This window comes from Oncorhynchus mykiss, chromosome 2, assembly GCF_057628025.1.
Source record: "Oncorhynchus mykiss isolate SJ-2025 chromosome 2, ASM5762802v1, whole genome shotgun sequence".
NCBI lineage: Eukaryota > Metazoa > Chordata > Actinopteri > Salmoniformes > Salmonidae > Oncorhynchus > Oncorhynchus mykiss.
This window is the reverse complement of record NC_143023.1, coordinates 72,590,048-72,609,323: the sequence shown is the minus strand read 5'-3', so window position 1 is coordinate 72,609,323 and position 19,276 is coordinate 72,590,048. Positions and strand designations below refer to the sequence as shown.

The 19,276-nt window shown below is 40.6% G+C and overlaps 1 protein-coding gene across 1 annotated transcript in view; it reads left to right on the top strand.

Moving 5' to 3' along the window:
• Positions 1–19,276, top strand: part of roraa (RAR-related orphan receptor A, paralog a) — a 287,099-nt gene that overhangs the window by 98,407 nt on the left and 169,416 nt on the right. Inside the window, exon 2 of the mRNA XM_036954955.2 lies at positions 10,886–10,906. Coding sequence (XP_036810850.1) covers positions 10,886–10,906 — 21 coding nt within the window. The remainder of the gene's footprint in view (positions 1–10,885; positions 10,907–19,276) is intronic.

Genomic DNA, 19,276 nt, shown 5'->3' with positions numbered 1-19,276 from the left:
GGGTGTGAATACTTTCTGAAGATGTGTTCCCATCCATTCTTAGAGCATCCATCCAGAGGGTCTGTTCTCATGGTTATCACCACTAAGAACTATGTTCAAGCAGCTGGCTCAGTTTCATTAACTTGTTAACGTGTGAGTTCCAAATATCTCTAATGGTGGTTAACCTGCGCTGCCCCCAAACCAAGGCACCTTGCCGGCTAATTATCAATAGGCTACATTCCAACTTGTCAATTTCAAATAATTTTCAAAAAGTTTTATTTTTTAACAACAGTTTGAATTGATTTTATGTTCCACCTCCTCATTAATTCACATAAAAGTAGCCCATATCACTGTTGCGGACAATTTATGTTTGAGGCTTTACTGAGCCGGACAAACTTCTCTCTTGGATGAGAGCCCAAGCACTTCCCCAGTGTTTCCCCAGATCAAGTATGCAGACATTTACGCATCTCCAGAACCTGCACAAACTCTTTCCCCCTGCTACATCTTCCAGCTGGCATTGCCTTCATTGTAGTTTTCCTTATTAATTATAACTTTGGACATGTGTGTTTTCCTATCAAAGTAAGTGCCTTACTACGCTATCATTATAGTTTCTGTATATCGTGTTGTCGTTTCTACTGTAGCACACCGTATATATGTATGGAGCATAATGTATTTACTGTTTTATTCACATTTTCAAGTTCCGGTGACAATCATGCATTCTGATTCTTGGATAGATTGTAATGGACACACGTGTGTAAAATACTTTTTGAAAGGGTGTACTGATTATGATAATCTAATGCTAAGCTAAATACAGCTATGTGTGGTGCAATTTTTGATGACATCAACCAATACATCCTGGTTGTCACGTAAACGTCTGTCAGACCAAAGATGTTATAACCAAACGAGGTGGAGGGATTGTTCACTCGACTGACTTAGATTCTAACTATCGTTACTCAGGGTTTCCAGCTCAGACTCCCCTGTCCAGGTAATTTATGTTTAATTAGCTTATAAACTTCTCCTGTGTTTGCCCCACATTTATTTACAAATCCCCATCATAGTAATACTTCATGCATCATATTCCCCCACGATACTTTAACCTATTTCTACCCCCCATGGACTTGAAATCCCCTAAAAATGAAATTAACCCCCCACAAACCCCCCTAAAATGGTTTCATCCAAATCTGGCAACCCTGTTTAGCTTTCGTGCTACGGTTAGGCTAGGCAGTAGACTTGTATTTGGGGTGATGATCTATAAGGTTTATTTTATTTGTGATTTGTCAAAAACTGTAAACGACTTGTCAAGTCATGATCTCCGGTTCTAGTATACACTGTAACAAGTAGATTTAAGATTTGTAATATGCTGAAAAATGGCCAAACTAAGTTAATATTTTTTGGGAATGGGCACAGCCATCATTGACGTTTAAATCAAATTAAATGTTATTTGTCACATGTGCCAAATACAACAGGTGAATTATTTTTTTTTAAGTAAGAGATAAGAATAACAAATAATTAAAGAGCAGCAGTAAATAACAACAGCGGGGCTATATACAGGGGGTACCGGTACAGAGTCAATACGTCAATGTATGGGTACACCGATGTCGAGGTAATTGAGGTAATTATGTACATGTAGGTAGAGTTATTAAAGAGGCCATGCATAGATAATGACAGAGAGTAGCAGCGGCATAGGGGTGGGGGGAAATGCAAATAGTCTGGGTAGCCATTTTATTAGATGTTCAGGTGTCATATCGCATAAGCTGTTTAGAAGCCTCTTGGACCTAGACTTGGCACTCCGGTACTGCTCGCCATGCAGTAGCAGAGAGAAGAGTCCATGACTCGGGTGGCTGGAGTCTTTGGGCCTTCCCCTGACACCGCCTGGTATAGACGTCCTGGATGGCAGGAAGCTTGACCCCGGTGATGTACTGGGCCGTACGCATTACCCTCTGTAGTGCCTTGCAGTCGGAGGCAAGCAGTTGCCATAACAGGCAGTGATAAAACCCGTCAGGATACTCTCGATGGTGCAGCTGTAAAACCTTTTGAGGATCTGAGGACCCATGCCAAATCTTTTCAATCTCCTACGGGGGAATAGGTTTTGTCGTGCCCTCTTCACAACTGTCTTGGTGTGCTTGGATGCTACTCTCAGTCATTTTACTTTGTTTATTTGTGTTTTATAGTGAATGGCATTCTGGGATTAGGGAGTTTCGCTTGTCAAACAAACAAACATGGCTGCCATCATAAAGAATTAAGCTGTTAGCTTAGCTGACACGCATCTACTTTCTAAACAATATTACAATATTACATTTCTCCCTTCTGCTCACCAGACACATGGTACACAGTAAAAAGGTTAGGAGGCTAACTTAAAACTTTGTTTTGTCAGCGCAACCTGTTTATGGAATGAGTTCAGCTGTGGATGTGGAAGTTCGCATTTATCTTTCACAATACAGTACACATTTTTTTAATGCTTTTCATGCAACAATGTTGTTGAGACTAATTTGTTGCAGCTAGTGATGCACCAATATGAAATTTTTGTCCGTTACCGATATCCAATATTTTCCTTGCCAAAGTAAAACGATATCGATAACAGATAATAACAATTTTAGCAGCCTTTTAAGCATTCTAGTACAGTTAAATAGTTAACAAACACACATGGACGCAGTGGTCTAAGGCACTGCATCTCAGTGCAAGAGGCGTCACTAAAGACCCTGGTTTGAATCCAGGCTGTATCACATTCGGTCGTGATTGGGAGTCCCATAGGCTTGCCAGTTATGACTTGCCAGTTAAATAAAGGTTACACACACACACACACACACACACACACACACACCAAACACCAAAAAGTTATTTTATTGGAATTTACGTATGTCCCCATTACCAGTAGAACATAATCAAAACCTACAGTGCCTTGCGAAAGTATTCGGCCCCCTTGAACTTTGCGACCTTTTGCCACATTTCAGGCTTCAAACATAAAGATATAAAACTGTATTTTTTTGTGAAGAATCAACAACAAGTGGGACACAATCATGAAGTGGAACGACATTTATTGGATATTTCAAACTTTTTTAACAAATCAAAAACTGAAAAATTGGGCGTGCAAAATTATTCAGCCCCCTTAAGTTAATACTTTGTAGCGCCACATTTTGCTGGGATTACAGCTGTAAGTCGCTTGGGGTATGTCTCTATCAGTTTTGCACATCGAGAGACTGACATTTTTTCCCATTCCTCCTTGCAAAACAGCTCGAGCTCAGTGAGGTTGGATGGAGAGCATTTGTGAACAGCAGTTTTCAGTTCTTTCCACAGATTCTCGATTGGATTCAGGTCTGGACTTTGACTTGGCCATTCTAACACCTGGATATGTTTATTTTTGAACCATTCCATTGTAGATTTTGCTTTATGTTTTGGATCATTGTCTTGTTGGAAGACAAATCTCCGTCCCAGTCTCAGGTCTTTTGCAGACTCCATCAGGTTTTCTTCCAGAATGGTCCTGTATTTGGCTCCATCCATCTTCCCATCAATTTTAACCATCTTCCCTGTCCCTGCTGAAGAGAAGCAGGCCCAAACCATGATGCTGCCACCACCATGTTTGACAGTGGAGATGGTGTGTTCAGCTGTGTTGCTTTTACGCCAAACATAACGTTTTGCATTGTTGCCAAAAAGTTCAATTTTGGTTTCATCTGACCAGAGCACCTTCTTCCACATGTTTGGTGTGTCTCCCAGGTGGCTTGTGGCAAACTTTAAACGACACTTCTTATGGATATCTTTAAGAAATGGCTTTCTTCTTGCCACTCTTCCATAAAGGCCAGATTTGTGCAATATACGACTGATTGTTGTCCTATGGATAGAGTCTCCCACCTCAGCTGTAGATCTCTGCAGTTCATCCAGAGTGATCATGGGCCTCTGATCTCTGATCAGTCTTCTCCTTGTATGAGCTGAAAGTTTAGAGGAACGGCCAGGTCTTGGTAGATTTGCAGTGGTCTGATACTCCTTCCATTTCAATATTATCGCTTGCACAGTGCTCCTTGGGATGTTTAAAGCTTGGGAAATATTTGGTATCCAAATCCGGCTTTAAACTTCTTCACAACAGTATCTCGGACCTGCCTGGTGTGTTTCTTGTTCTTCATGATGCTCTCTGCGCTTTTAACGGACCTCTGAGACTATCACAGTGCAGGTGCATTTATACGGAGACTTGATTACACACAGGTGGATTGTATTTATCATCATTAGTCATTTAGGTCAACATGGGATCATTCAGAGATCCTCACTGAAGTTCTGGAGAGAGTTTGCTGCACTGAAAGTAAAGGGGCTGAATAATTTTGCACGCCCAATTTCTCAGTTTTTGATTTGTTAAAAAAGTTTGAAATATCCAATAAATGTCGTTCCACTTCATGATTGTGTCCCACTTGTTGTTCATTCTTCACAAAAAAATACAGTTTTATATCTTTATGTTTGAAGCCTGAAATGTGGCAAAAGGTTGCAAAGTTCAAGGGGGCCGAATACTTTCGCAAGGCACTGTATATCTCACTGGTCGCCCCCAGTGCCAATTCCTCCTTTGGCCGCCTTTCATTCCAGTTCTCTGCTGCCAATGACTGGAACGACCTGCAATAATCGCTGAAGCTGGAGATGCATATTTCCCTCATTAGCTTTAAGCACCAGCTGTCAGAGCAGCTCACAGATCACTGCACCTGTAATTAGCCCACCTGTAAATAGCCCATCCAACTACCTCATCCCCATACTGTATTTATTTATTTATCTTGCTCCTTTGCACCCCAGTATCTCTATTAACACATTAATCTTCTGCACATCTGTCACTCCAGTGTTTAATTGGTATATTGTAATTACTTCGCCACCATGGCCTATTTGTTGCCTTACCTCCTTTATCTTTCCTCATTTGCACACACTGTATATATACTTTTCTACTGTGTTATTGACTGTATGTTTGTTTATTCCATGTGTAACTCTGTGTTGTTGTATGTGTTGCACTGCTTTGCTTTATCTTGGCCATGTTGCAGTTGTAAATGAGAACTTGTTCTCAACTAGCTTACCTGGTTAAATAAAGGTGAAATAAAAAAAAAAAATAAAACATCCTGGAAAACTTGACTGCTGATATACAAAACATTTTGGGACTGTATCAACAATGGACCAATGAAAAAAATACAAAAAAATGTTTGTGTGGATTTTCCCTTTAATATCCCTTTGGCATAGTTAGTTAATAATGTAATTGTTAGTTTACCTACAGTATTTTACATGTTTCTTATGCTTTAACATCTGAGTTGTTTAACCATTGTATATTCTGCTGAATTTATAAAGTATGTACAGTGCATTCGGAAAGTATTCAGACCCCTTGACTTTTTCCACATTTTGTTACGTCATAGCCTTGTTCTAAAATGGATGAAATTATTTTTTCCGTCATCAATCTGCATACTATACCCCATAATGACATTGCGAAAACAGGTTTTCAAACGTATTAAAAATAAAAAACATAAATACTTTTTTTACATAAGTTTTCAGACCCTTTGCTATGAGACTCGAAATTGAGCTCAGGTGCATCATGTTTCCATTGATCATCCTTGAGATGTTTTTACAACTTGATTGGAGTCTACCTGTCATAAATTAAATTAATTGAACATGATTTGGAAAGGCACACACCTGTCTATATAAGGTCCCAAAGTTGACAGAGCAAAAACCAAGTCATGAGGTCGAAGGAATTGTCTCTGAGACAGGATTGTGTCGAGGCACAGATCTGGGAAAGGGTACCAAAACATTTCTGCAGAATTGAAGGTCCCCAAGAACACAGTGAACTCCATCATTCTTAAATGGAAGAAGTTTAGAAACACCAAGACTCTTCCTAGAACTGGCTACCCGGCCAACCTGAGCGATCGGGCGAAAAGGGCATTGGTTAGGGAGGTGACCAAGTACCTGATGGTCACTCTGACAGGGCGCCATAGGTCCTTTGTGGAGGTGGGAGAACCTTCCAGAAGGTCAACCATCTCTGCAGCACTCGACCAATCAGGCCTTTATGGTAGAGTGGCCAGACGGAAGCCACTCCTCAGCAAAAGGCATATGACAGCCCAACTCTCAGATCATGAGAAACAAGATTCTCTGGTCTTATGAAACCAAGATTGAATTATTTGGCCTGAATGCCAAATGTCACCTCTGGAGGAAACCTGGCACCATCCCTACGGTGAAGCATGGAGGTGGCAGCATCATGCTGTGGGGATATTTTTCAGAGGCAGGGACTGGGAGACTAATCAGGATAAAGGGAAAGATTAACGAAGGAAAGTACAGAGCGATCCTTGATGAAATCCTGCTCCAGAGCGCTCAGGACCTCATCATGGGGCACACGGTCACCTTCCAACATGACAACGACCCTAAGCACAAAGCCAAGACAATGCAGGAATGGCTTCGGGACAAGTCTCTGAATGTCCTTGAGTGGCCCAGCCAGAGCCTGGGCTTGAACCCAATCTAACATCTCTGGAGAAACCTGAAAATAGATGTGCAGCACTGCTCCCCATCTAAACTGACAGAGCTTGAATGGATCTGCAGAGAAGAATGGGAGTAACCCCCCAAATACAGTGGTGCCAAGCTTGTAGCGTCACAACCAAGAAGATTCAAGGATGTAATCACTGCCAAAGGTGCTTCAACAAAATACTGTGTAAAGGTTCTGAATACTTACGTAAATATGATATTGCATTTTTTTTTTTATATAAACCGTGTTTTTGCTTTGTCATTAAGGGGTATTGTGTGTAGATTGATGAGGGGGAAAAACAATTTAATCAATTTTGGAATAAGGCTGTAACAACAAAATGTGGAAGAAGTCAAGGTGTCTGAATACTTGCTCATTTTAAACATTTATTAGAGGATTTGTATTTTTGTATTGCTTGTAACTGCTTCGGGTAATGCAAGTTCTTGTGCTGTTAGGGAAATAACCTGTGTGTAAATGTAACAATATGCTGCTGTATTTTTGTTGTTGTACAGTATGTGTGATTGTTTTGTTTGTCTTGTGTAGTTTCTTAATCATTGTACCTAAACTGTATGTGTAAACATTTTACAGCAGGGCCCAGCTGTAAAAGAGACCTTGGTCTCAGTATGTGTTCCTTCCTTGAAATAAAGGTAGAATAATACATTCCGAATACACTGTATCACAAACCATCAAAGTGTCTGGTGTATGGAGGCGTTCAGATTAAGCGATTCAATCGATACCGAGACAAAGGCTTTCCGTATTGGGGATGTTACGCAAGATCTGTGAGTTGAAGAGTGTGCTTGAGATGTTTAAGAAAAAGCCCCCAGATTCAAGTGAAAATCTGCAAGTCTTTGTCAGAGTGTGTGTGGGCTGTTTGCTTGAGAGGGGACGTGTTCCTGTGTTATTTAGAAAGACAATCCTCTCCAAAGATGAGTGGGTTAACAGGAACCATTAATTGGTTTAGCAGGATTCATATGCACTCAAGTTCCGGCTTAGCTTCAAGGCTGAAAATGCTTGTATTCACATGTATTCAGCAGCCACTGCTTATTTTTTCCCTGCAAATGATCTCACTGTGAAGATAGGCTGTTTAACATTGCTTTTAAGCCTTAGGTTTTGATTTGGAGTTCTAAGATGAAGCATAGCTGCGTTTGTACTCATGTCATCACTTTTAATGTTGTATTCAAAAAACCCAGCTGTCATATATTATTCAATAAGTTTTCCTCTTTTCTCAGAAGCACTACACCATACTACCTCTGGTTGCAGCTTGCTTCTAGCAGCCCTTCAATTCACAGGCTACTGTATATTATTCAGTACTGTATATTTTTCCTCCATATAGTTTACTCAAGGTGACATTTGTGGGACACACTGATAAAGTAATTCTTCCCGCAGCTTATACCAACTCTATAGGACTAAACAGAAATTCCCCATTATTTAAAAAAAAATGTTTTGAGGGAGACAACTGCCCTTGTGATCTACAGTGCGGAGTAGCAGAGTAGTCCCCGACAGAAAGAAGTGCCTTTAAAACCAGCTCCTTGGCAGCCTCACAGGAGCCTAGTTAGTATATTGTCGCTCGCTCTTAACCAAATGTATTTCCAGTCTGTCTGTGATACCCTAACAATAGGAGCAGGCCCACGATTCCCAACATATTTGTTAGATCACCGCACCTGTGAAGATCACTCTGCTCAAGATAAATTTGAGGTTGGAGTGTTCGGCTACTGAATAAATATTTTTATTACGTTGTTGTCTCTATTTGGCTGAGCGGATGAGGATTCTCCTCACATGAAGTGCAGTGGTGAAAGCCATGATAAATTGCACTCTTTGTTGACACCTTCATTGGGTTATTTATGGCTCATTAATTGAACTGAAAAGGAGAGTTGTAGGCGCAGCGGGGGGAGTCACTGCGCTAGGCCTTCATGGCACTGCCTCGCAGCAGCCCACAGGGCTGGGAGGAGATAGGAGACGAGAGGAGGCGTCCTATTCTCACGTCTGTCTGACTGTTTCCTGTTTGCTGGGGAGAAAAGTGAGAGAACACTCTCGTCAGGGGCGGGCAGAGAAACGGGGAAGACAACCATGAGACGACGGCCCCCACCCATCCCATCCCAGCCCCTCTCTCACATAAGCTCCCTCCTTCGAAACCTGAAAGGGTTTTTATTTTAATCTTCTCCTGTGTATTCTTTTAGTCCAAGGAAATGTGCTTTAATCATCTTGAGGTTTGTATTGTAAAGGCCTGAATGCACTGTTCATTCAGTCCTTTACGGAATCGAGAAGAACATAGCTGCAAGATCTGTTTGCAATTACATGAATGCTTTCTTTAATATTAATTCAGTAGGCCTATTCATTCCATGATGTGAAATTGCATTATGAGCTTGTGTACACAAATGTAGGATTTGCTACAAGCAGTATTATGTTGCTCTGACTGAATAGTCTATAAGATAAAATATCCCCTCTCTTTTGATCTACAATCTTTTTTCAAAGCTTTGGATTTCCCAAGGAGGAAAGGGGCACTTCAGACATGAGCTCGGGAACACACTTGATTAACAAGTGGATTAACGATGCTCGTTTCATGGAAGGGTGTACCCCAAAGAACTTCAAAGGCCAACTGGAGTGAGTGCCCACGAGGTACAGTAATGAGGCCTTCCTTCCTGAGAGTACTGACAGACTTTATTCCTTCACTTCAACCTGATAATTTTTTCCCCTTTCTGGTGCTTTATCTATTTTTCTCTATCTCTATTTGTCTCTTTCTCTCATCATCTCCCACTCTATTTCTGTTGATTGGTCTTAGAATTCCTTTCTCCACCAAGGGTTTGTTACAGCAGGTCAATGTTACACTTGCCCCTGCACATTGACTGTACCGGTACCCCCTGTATATGTGTAACCTTAGTAACCTAGTTAAATAGGCAGGTCAGTTAAGAACAATGACAGCCTACCCCTGCCAAACCCAGACTACACTGGGCCAATTGTGCACCGCCCTATGGGACTCCCAATCCAAGCCGGATGTGATGCAGCCTGGATTTGAACTAGGTACTGCAGTGACGTCTCTTGCACTAAGATGCAGTGTCTTAGACCACTGCACCACTCGGGAGCCTCACTCCTGTTATTTTACTGCTGCTCTTTAAGTTTTATATATATATTTAATTTATTTTTTATTTTTACTTAGCTATTTTTTACTTGACTCTTATTTTTCTTTAAACTGCTTTGTTGGTTAAGGGCTTGTTAGTAAGCACACCTGTTGAATTCGGCGCATGTGACAAATAACATTTGATTTGATTTGTATGTCCTGTATTGTATGTCAACTATCTCTGCATAATTGCAGATTTCTAGTGTAATTCCAGACATATCCCATCCCATCCTGGGGATCCACAGGAGCAGAGCAGGATCATGTTTGTTTGTATAGTTTGCCAGGCTCTAAGTCTCTTCATGTCTCTATGTCCTTGAACTGTAAGTGCTTAGGCTCATCCAGACAGGGTCCCCTACTACCCTACCTCTGACATGTCACTCCCGTCACAGCTGCCAGTCAGCTCTCAGTGACGCTGGCCCACATCCTCCAACACTTTATGTCTCTCAACACCAAGTCCTCAGTGTCTCTGTGAGAGAGGGACATGTCTGGACCTGTCTGTCACACACGACTCAGCCCCCAGCTGGACTGCAGTGGGGGCCATTCTCTTTCTAAGCACCAGGGTGTCTTCCAGAGACAGGCAGATTGCGTCAGTCTGGACAGCTACTGTGCTGTACCACAGTGGACCAGTATTCCTATCTTCTCCCTCCATGCTTTTGTATTATTTTGAGCTGGCAAGCACACAAGTGATAGTAATCTACACTTCAATTAGATCGCACTACTCATCAGAGCTATCTTGTGTGCTGGAGCTAGAGAGTGTGAGTGAGTGAGTATGCTTTGAGGCAGGCAAAGTGTCACTGTGAAGTAGCACCTTGGTATTACTGTGAAGGTTACCCGTTGAGCGTGTGTCTGAGTTTTAGTAAAGGCTTATACTGTAGGTAAAGAACCTGCAAAACAAATGATGCTGTGCTTTTTAAGTGCTGTACTTTTTTTCACCACAACCTGCAACCAGAGAAGGGCTGACTCTACTCCCCAAACAGATCCACTATTAAAACGTAGTCTATTGTCATTCAACCAGTCATAAATTACAGTACACCAGGGACCACTGAAATAGAGAGAGTTACAAAAGCAATGTAAAATAATATTTTGCTTGAATTGCCACTGTTGGTGCTATTGTATGTCCACATTATTAATGTGTTTCTCCTTTCTCTGTTTTTGTTTGGTGATGATGTGTGCTGTGCCTCGCTGCTTCATCAACCTGATCATGTACAAAAGGTAAGTGTCATAATGCCTGTCTCATAATCCAGAACACTCATTGAGTTATTTAAAAATAGATGGAGTCGCTCACTTTCTATACGTACACTCATATCATTGACCAAATATGTACTTCTGTGTAGGTGGACTCACGAACAAGCAAGGTACGTGAACTACATATTATAACTGTATGTCAGTCAACATCAACAGATTATTGTATTTGTGTTTAACAAAATAACATATTTGTGTCTAACAAAATTACCATATTTATGTTAAAGAAAATGAGTAAAAAGGCCTCACAATCCTGCATTTGGTATTTGTTTCCTTCCGATGTGTTAGCTAGGCAGTCTCTTCCTCTGCAACCGTTGCAAGGCAGTCACACAGAGCAGAGCTACAGTTCCAGTGTTCTTCCACCGAGTGGCAGGTATTCTGGTCTAATACTGTCCCACCCGCTAACACAGGAAAATCAAGATGGATGGGTAGATTCCATCGGTTTTTATCATCCCTTAATGTGCAGTTATACAGTGACAGAGAACTCTCCTAGAAGAGGACAGGCCAATGTTTGAAAATTTTGCAGGCGGGACATAGCACTCTCCAGGCACAGCCATTAAGTTCCATCAGGGAGGCAGTCTCTGGTAGGCAGTAGACACAATACCCTGGCCTCCCCTGCTGCCAAAGCTGGGAACATCTCTCTATATTTCTTTCTCTCTCTCTCTCTCTCTCTCTCTTTCTCCCTCTTTCTTTCTCTCTCTCTCTCTATCTCTCTCTCCCCTCTGTAGAGGAGAGCCATTCCACGTGGAAATATAGCGCTCCTCTCATCACTACGAGGTGCTTTGTTGTCCTTTTAAATGCAAGTGTCAGGTCTCAAGTAGTTGCTCTTCTCCCTCCTTTTGTGCATGGACATAAATATATTGTGCTATCTTCACGTTTGTTCAATGATATTCTCCTGTAGTGATACTGAATGGTAGCCATGGTCCAATTTTCAAGGGAAACAGGATATTAAAAACATATGTCAGAAAGGTTTCTTACAACTCAACACTGAGCACAATCCGACCCTCTCCACAATGTGAAAATGTAAACAGATATTCCTGTATATTTTTATCAAAGAGAATGTGACTTGTACTCTATTACACAGTCCATATGGGGGAGGGGGGGGGGATGTGTTCTCTGTCTTTGTTAGTATGTCACCCGTTGATAAAAGTGCCTTGATGTTGGAATAACTAACAAAATGTGAAAAATCTGAATATATTTAGCGACACTTTTCAAACCAGGTTGTATGCAATGAAGGTCTCAGTTGCACATTGCTGTCTAAAAGACTGCTTATTGACAGACCTTCAGCGTCATGGGTTTCGCGTGTTCTTTGAATCTGTGGTACTCCAGCAAATGTGATCCTCTCTGATGCTTCTATTTGAACTTATTTTGATATCCCTGAGCATTAAGAGAAGTGACAGCTTACAAATAAATCCATAATTATCACATCTGAAAGCCGCCATCCCAAACTTTATTTGCATATGGAACACTTTGAGGGATGGGGCTGATATACCCTAAGGGTCTGGCAGACTCTGGCAAAGTGGCTGCTGTCATCTCTCTTCTCAGAAACCCACTGAAAAATAGAGGCAGAGACCATGTAGCGAGACAATAATGCTCTGTTAAGGTCCAATGCCAATATCAAATCATTTCTGTGTAATGATTAAGTACCTTGATGTGATTGTTTTCAATTAAAATGTTCAAAAATAAACAAAAATAGCTTCTTAGCAAAGAGCAGTTTCTCAAGTGAGAATTTTGCTAGGACTGTCTGGGAGTGGTCTGTGGGAGTGGTCTGTGGGAGATTTATGTAGCGATAACATGCAGTTTACACTACCGCAGGCTGCCATATGCTACTAAATTATCCTTAGAACTTCTTCTGTGTCCAATTTTTTAATAATCTGGTGCAATAGGTGCAATAGAAGCATACATCTGGTACAGTAGAAGCAATTATTGGTACCATGATTGTCTTCGAAAAGTGTATTTATTTACACAAAGATTGAACCCGTTTTTCCCCTTTACTACTATATAATAGGGAATCCTTTTTTCTGCAAACAATGCCTGCAGTACAGCGGTCGACTTGAACTCCATCCCACCAAAACAGGCAGAAATGTGTTTTCAAACAGCTCATACAATAAAAGGGCATTATCAAAGTTCTCACAGTTTTACATTATTTCAACCTATAGTGTGGAAATGTATAAAAAACTGAGAAAAATCATATGTTTGACAACAGTGGGCCTTTAAAAAAGTCTAAGTATGCAGGACTGACTAAGGTATAGTGGAGTGTAAAAAAAAAAACAGAGGACAAAATTGTTCCCATTGTATTTCCCCAGTGTATTTCCCAACAGAGCAAGGCCTGCCAAGGCCCCGCAGGCTTCATTTCACCCCTTCAAAACCTAACATATTTTTTGAGTGTTCTGAAGATAGGAACACAGTGACTGCCTGTAGAATTTCATCTTAATTCTACCTGGGAACACAAAAGACAAATCATGGCCATCACAAAAGCCTTGTTCCTGTCGCACAGTGTGTGATAGGACAGGCTCAGGCAGCATAAATGTCTGTCCCTTCAGAGAGCAGAGAGAGAAAGATAGACAGAGAGGAGAATGGTCCCAGGCCAGACATAAGATTACTTCTCTCCTGTGCAGGGTTAGCCTATAGGACTACCCTCCTGTCCTGTCAGTAGAGGACAGGTTTAGCACACACAGCAGACAGGTATTATATAGGAAAATCTATATGTATCAATCAGGTTTTTGATGAGAACATCACCCAGACATTGGCTATGTGTATTATATTTGTAATGCATGTCCCAATCTTTAGTTTGATATAGGCTAATAGTTTCACGCTGAAGCAACAGCGTAGAAGAAGGCTATAGGAGATACTATATTGCTACTGAATTACTCCTGAATAGATTGGGTTTTCCTCTTTCCTCTACTACTCCACATCCTCAGTGAGTCACTGCCACATGGCACTATAGAAAGGGGTCATGGTTATCCAGCAACGTCTGGAAAGAAAAACCCATAGAACTGTTAACTGGTATCCCATTCACCGTTGGGCAGTTGTAGCGGCATCAGAGATGTGTTTTTTCGGTGGCTTCTCTCCTCTGCTCCACCTTCTGAACAGATATCGATATTCCCCTATGAGGTTCTGCCACGGTACCTCCCCCTAAAGTTGCAGCTAAAGCTCATCTAATTGGTTGCTGGGCTTTAATTAGCTCAGTGCGTTTGCATGTCTGCCATTAGGAATTCAAATGGGGTGGTAGCTGACATTATCCCTTCTCTCCTTCTCCTCTTGCCAGAATCCGTCCCTGTCTAATTCTTCATTTCCCCAGATCCTGTTTTTAAAATTTTATTTAGGCTGTCATTTATTTAACAAGGGATTATTTATTTAGTGCGTCAAATAATTCCTGAATGAATATTTATATATTTGTGGGAGCTTTAAATATTTACATGTCTCCACTTCTGGTTTTCAAGCCACTGTAATGAGTGTTGTTGTTGGAGGTTCAGGGGAATAACAAGACTGGTTTCAAAGTGAAAATTCCTTAGAATATATTCAAACTCAATTTCTTAGAATTTATTTTCAGAGTTGATGCCCTAATGATAGTGTAATTGGAGGTATATTATGGATACGCTGGCTGCAGTGATGGTAATTTATTTGGCTGTTGATTTTCATTTGAACGAAAATGAATGATTCATGTTAGGGGGTGCTGTGTGTAAACATGACCTTGTGTCAACTCCTGCACTGATGCTGTCTGAGATTCCTACTTGACCAAATTCTCTTAATCCTTAGCCATTTTAACCTATTGACCCCTTTTCTCTGCATCTTGTTTTACACATACTTTATTGTGTAATAATGGATTATTAAAGAGGAGAATCATCTTGAACCAGTCATGCCCTCACGGTTTACAGTGCTGTGATTCCCACTGGTCTAGCTGGGCATGATGAGCCACACCACTGTGTTTCAATACACCCAGCCTTATTAACAGACGTTGCAGGCGATACGATACTGTAGCAGGAGAACTAAGCAGAGCGGGCAGGTAGCAGGCAGTTAGACAGGCAGCGTGGCTGGTTAGCTGTTGAACCAAGGAATGCCTCTTTCCACTAGAACTAGAAACCCCAGCCTAGATCCTAATGACTAACTACAATAAAGAGGGGAGGGGAGGAAGAGGCTGATTTGTTCTGCATGCTAAATATGGCCTGTAATCTTTATTCCTCAGAGTACCTTATTAAAAGTGAAAGGAAGATGAAATCCCACCACCCGGGCCATCCGTTCTGCTGTTTATTAGAGAGGCTTTTCTCGGCTAATATTGAGGTTATGGTAACCTTAGCGGTGATAGATGCATGTTGTGACTTCAGGTAATAATAGCAATGATTGATTCCCACCTGAACCCTGGAGGTGTAATCTAGCGAGATGGAAAAGATAAAGTGTCAGGGAGCTTTTGAAAGATACACACAGGTACAGGCAGATCAGATCCAGGAGTGCTGTTTTTCATCGGCTAGACAACCCCTTGTTGTCTGAATTTATGATGCTTCACCTCATCTCTAATTCATCATTAATTAACTACTGTTTTCTTTACTAAAATCCATCACTATTTGTCATTTTTATTTGTGAACTTTCTTTGAAAATATAGATAGTATAGTAGATAATATATAATATAATATAGATAATATAGTTGTATACAAGCCCTGAAGCCCAAGGCAAATCTTTTTTTATAAATTACTCTTGGAATTATCTCATCTGAACAACTTACTATCTCAGTCAAACAACTTAGCATTTTATTTTAATGATTTTGTATCTTGTTTAAATTACTTAGTTAAAAAAAAGTATAATAGTTAAAACGAGATGCAAAGGGCGCAATTTTCAGCATGTGTTAAGGCAGCGCTAGTGTCAAACGCACGTTAGTTTGCAATTCACCATGTAAAAACTGCCGCTCTGTCATTTTCCAGCCCTAATACCAGGTTCGGCAATTTACCTGTCTAATTCAGCTCGCAGCACTGATATGGATATTTAAAACCAACCAAAAGCTGGTTTTAGTGGTAACACAGTTGGTTATGCCATGAATTTTGACAGTGGAAACACAGCCTGTCCAGCCATGATGCACACTGCCCATGTGCACATGGAACAAGAGTAGCCTAATGTGCTTTTGGTGCCTGTATACTTATTTTTCTTCACATTTCATTTAATTTGATTAAAAAACAGGAATAACCTCCGCCTCCTGTCAACGAAGGCTTTTATTCGCCTGCCGAATGGAATCGCAAAGTAGTCAAGACTGTCAATAAAGGCTTTGGCTCCTGAAACCGCTTGGAAGTAAATCTTAATCTTAATCTTAATCACCAAGGCTTTAATAAAATATAAAGTTGGAGAGGAACAAAACAGTGAGCTGACATTCCCTTTTTATCTATGCATTGTAGACAGGTCCACATTACTTTAGCATTGCAGGTCCCGTTTTGGACGTGCCTAAAACCCCCTCCATGATGTAGGCTACGTGCCCATGCCCATCATGAAACGAGAGATGAGAACCTTGGTGAATACCGGTGAACCTCGTATTTAGAAGTTATCTGTAACCTGTAAACGTATTAGAATGATTCATCTTCCTGGTTTTATGGTGACATAGTCCGTGGAGCGCTTGAATTTCTGAAGATTTGTGAATGTGATCTGATCTGTAAGATGATTCCAATTACGTTCATAAACCATAGGCCTTTTTGGGAGCAGTATAAAGGTTAGTAGACATTCTCCCTTTCTCTTTATATTGGATCTTTGTCCAGCTACTGTGAAAAGTTTGGGTGTGTGTAAAACATTCCATAAACGGCGTTGTTTTAGTATTATATGTCCATGGGGAGGAATTATGGTGCCTGTTTAAAACATGTCTTTGTTTTGTTTAGAATTTGATTACAATTATACATTTTCTTTTCATGCCTTATCAATAATAAATTGAATCTTGCTTTTTGACAATGTTTGGAATGTCCATGCTCAGCCATAATGCAATTTACAGTAGGCCTAGCCCCTATGTCCGTGTGAATGCTATTGAAGCCATACAAATACTTAGAACAATGTGGAATGCAAATGGATTCAAATGAACCTATTTAGCAAAGATGGGATAGGTCTACATTTTGTTATTTCGTTTCTGTAAGCCATATAACAAACTATAATGGACTAACATTGGAATTGGAGTTGGAGTAACGTAAATACACCACATATTTTGCCATGGAGTGCATTCTGTTTGGCCAGTGAGGGGCCAAGCCTAGACAAACCCACAACTTTATATTCTTCAAAACTCAGACCTTAGGGAAAATGGCAAAAAATATTTCTGACACACCCCTGAACCTATAGCACTACCGCCTGCGTTAAGATTTACCATTGCGTTAGATTGTTAAAATAGAGCCCAAGGTGTTTAAACGAGATACTAAATCGTGTGAATGACTTCATTGTTATTTTGTCTTATTGTGCCAAATGTGTTATGCAGCGCCAGTTGTGCTTGTCAGAACATTGCTGCAGCCATTCATTCACTGATTCCATCCATTGATATGATTATTAATTGACAGTTCTTTTATAGGGCTGCTTATGAATGCCAGAGCATGTACTGTAAGTGGGCCAACAAGATCTCACGGTTTTACCAATTTGACTTCAGACCGTTATTGTATGATCAAATTAATATTGGTGAGTATCATCTACACCTAATTGACTTCTTTGTGATTGCCTTTGCTTATTTACATAATACATTATGTGTCACTGCATGTGCAAAAAAAGGGTATGGATAACTACAGTGTAAACAATGAGAAAGTGATCAGCATATTTTAATTGTATGTGTGCATTCTGGAGCATTCTGTTAATGAAGCTCGGAGTGCTCAGAGACAATAGTCCCAGATGGGTTTTTTCCTGCCTCACACCTTTACTGTTGTTGAGCTGCATAAGATGGCAGCACTATTATTCTATTAGTAGCTTATTAATGAAGCTAATTTGTGTAACTGTTATTAAATCCTTTGAAAGATTGTTTGTGTTCAGATGAAATTAAACGCATCCCAGAAGCCATCCATTGTGGCGGATAGATTACAAGAGAAATAAGGTTCTTTGAAAAATGATATTTTATGGGCGGAAATGTTTCACCGTACCTCAGGGGCAGTGATGACAGGGAAACACTGCAGTCCTCCTTCATGTTGAGATGTTTTTTTTAGTCAAAGTACCAGGGGAGAACACTAAGTGTGATTTATTCATCCCTTGACCAGTAAAAGGTGTCAGCCAGGTGAAAATGGATGCTGGGAGTATTGACAGGAGAAAAGGGCCGTGCAGTTGTCCTGCTCTGTCACACCAGATTGAGCGAGGGGGGAATGTGTCCTCTGCTATACCTCACTGTGTGTGCTTTGTAGGAGGGAGTTCTGATAATACACACACCGTGACTAGTAATACCTTTTTGCATTTATTTTACTTGGTTGCTAGAGTATATGGTGTTCCCACTCTCTCTGTTGGAGAGTTCTGATTTATCTAATGGACAATTTACATGTTTCTATTCCTTATATAAGCCCTCCCTCTGCATTTCTATGTGATAATTTTCCTTTATTTGTGGCCGTTGCTTAACAGTATCCTGGAGCGCATTGGACACATCTCAGACGGGGATCTGATTTCCCACATGAACAGATCAAATCGCCTCTTTTGTTCACTGGTTCTATCTGGCAGTGTGGAGAGCTGGAAAATTTTCGCAGGGCTTTCCCTTATAGAGGAGAAGGAAGATGAAGAAATCAAAAGCACTGTAGCTTGAGAACAATTTTTCCACAACTCCAACTGCGAAAGGGTAGAGCATCTCCCTGGGATTTTATATTTAGCATTTGCTATGCTACTTATGAAATATTTCATAAATGTGAATATATTAGACAGGGAGAACAGTGTGGTAAGTCATTCCGTATGCACTGCCATAGCAACAAGACGTTCCACCTTATCTGTTTAGAGCCCATGATTCTTAAACTGTTGGTTGCCCACGTTTCCATTTTTAATCAGGGAGTGTTTGGTATACCCTGCAGCAGGGATCTAGATAAAAGGATTATCTCAGCCTCTACTAGTTAACCACGTTTCTACCCAGCCAGCCAGCCCCCAAAATTAAAAAGTATGGATTTGTAATGCTTATTTCAATGTATTTTCATCATTTCTCATGACATTGGTTTAAATATTGTTTTTGTAATTTAGCGAACGCGCATATCGAGAGTAATCGAGAGTAATTAGGGTTAAGACACATCAACAGATTTTTCACCTAGTTGGCTCAGGGATTCAAACCAGTGACCTTTCTGTTACTGGCCTAAAGATCTTAAACGTTAGACTATCTGCCGCCCTAATGATGGATACAGTTACGGATATGAAACAGAATATTGAAGTCTCTCCTTGCATTAGTACAGTATTTGATATTGATCTTTCAATAATTATGATGTATCGAAAGTGTTATTTTGCATGACTATCCATAATTTACAATATAGCTTTACTTCAGTGAACAATAATATTGCCCCTTGCCAGTGTATAATTCCTACATT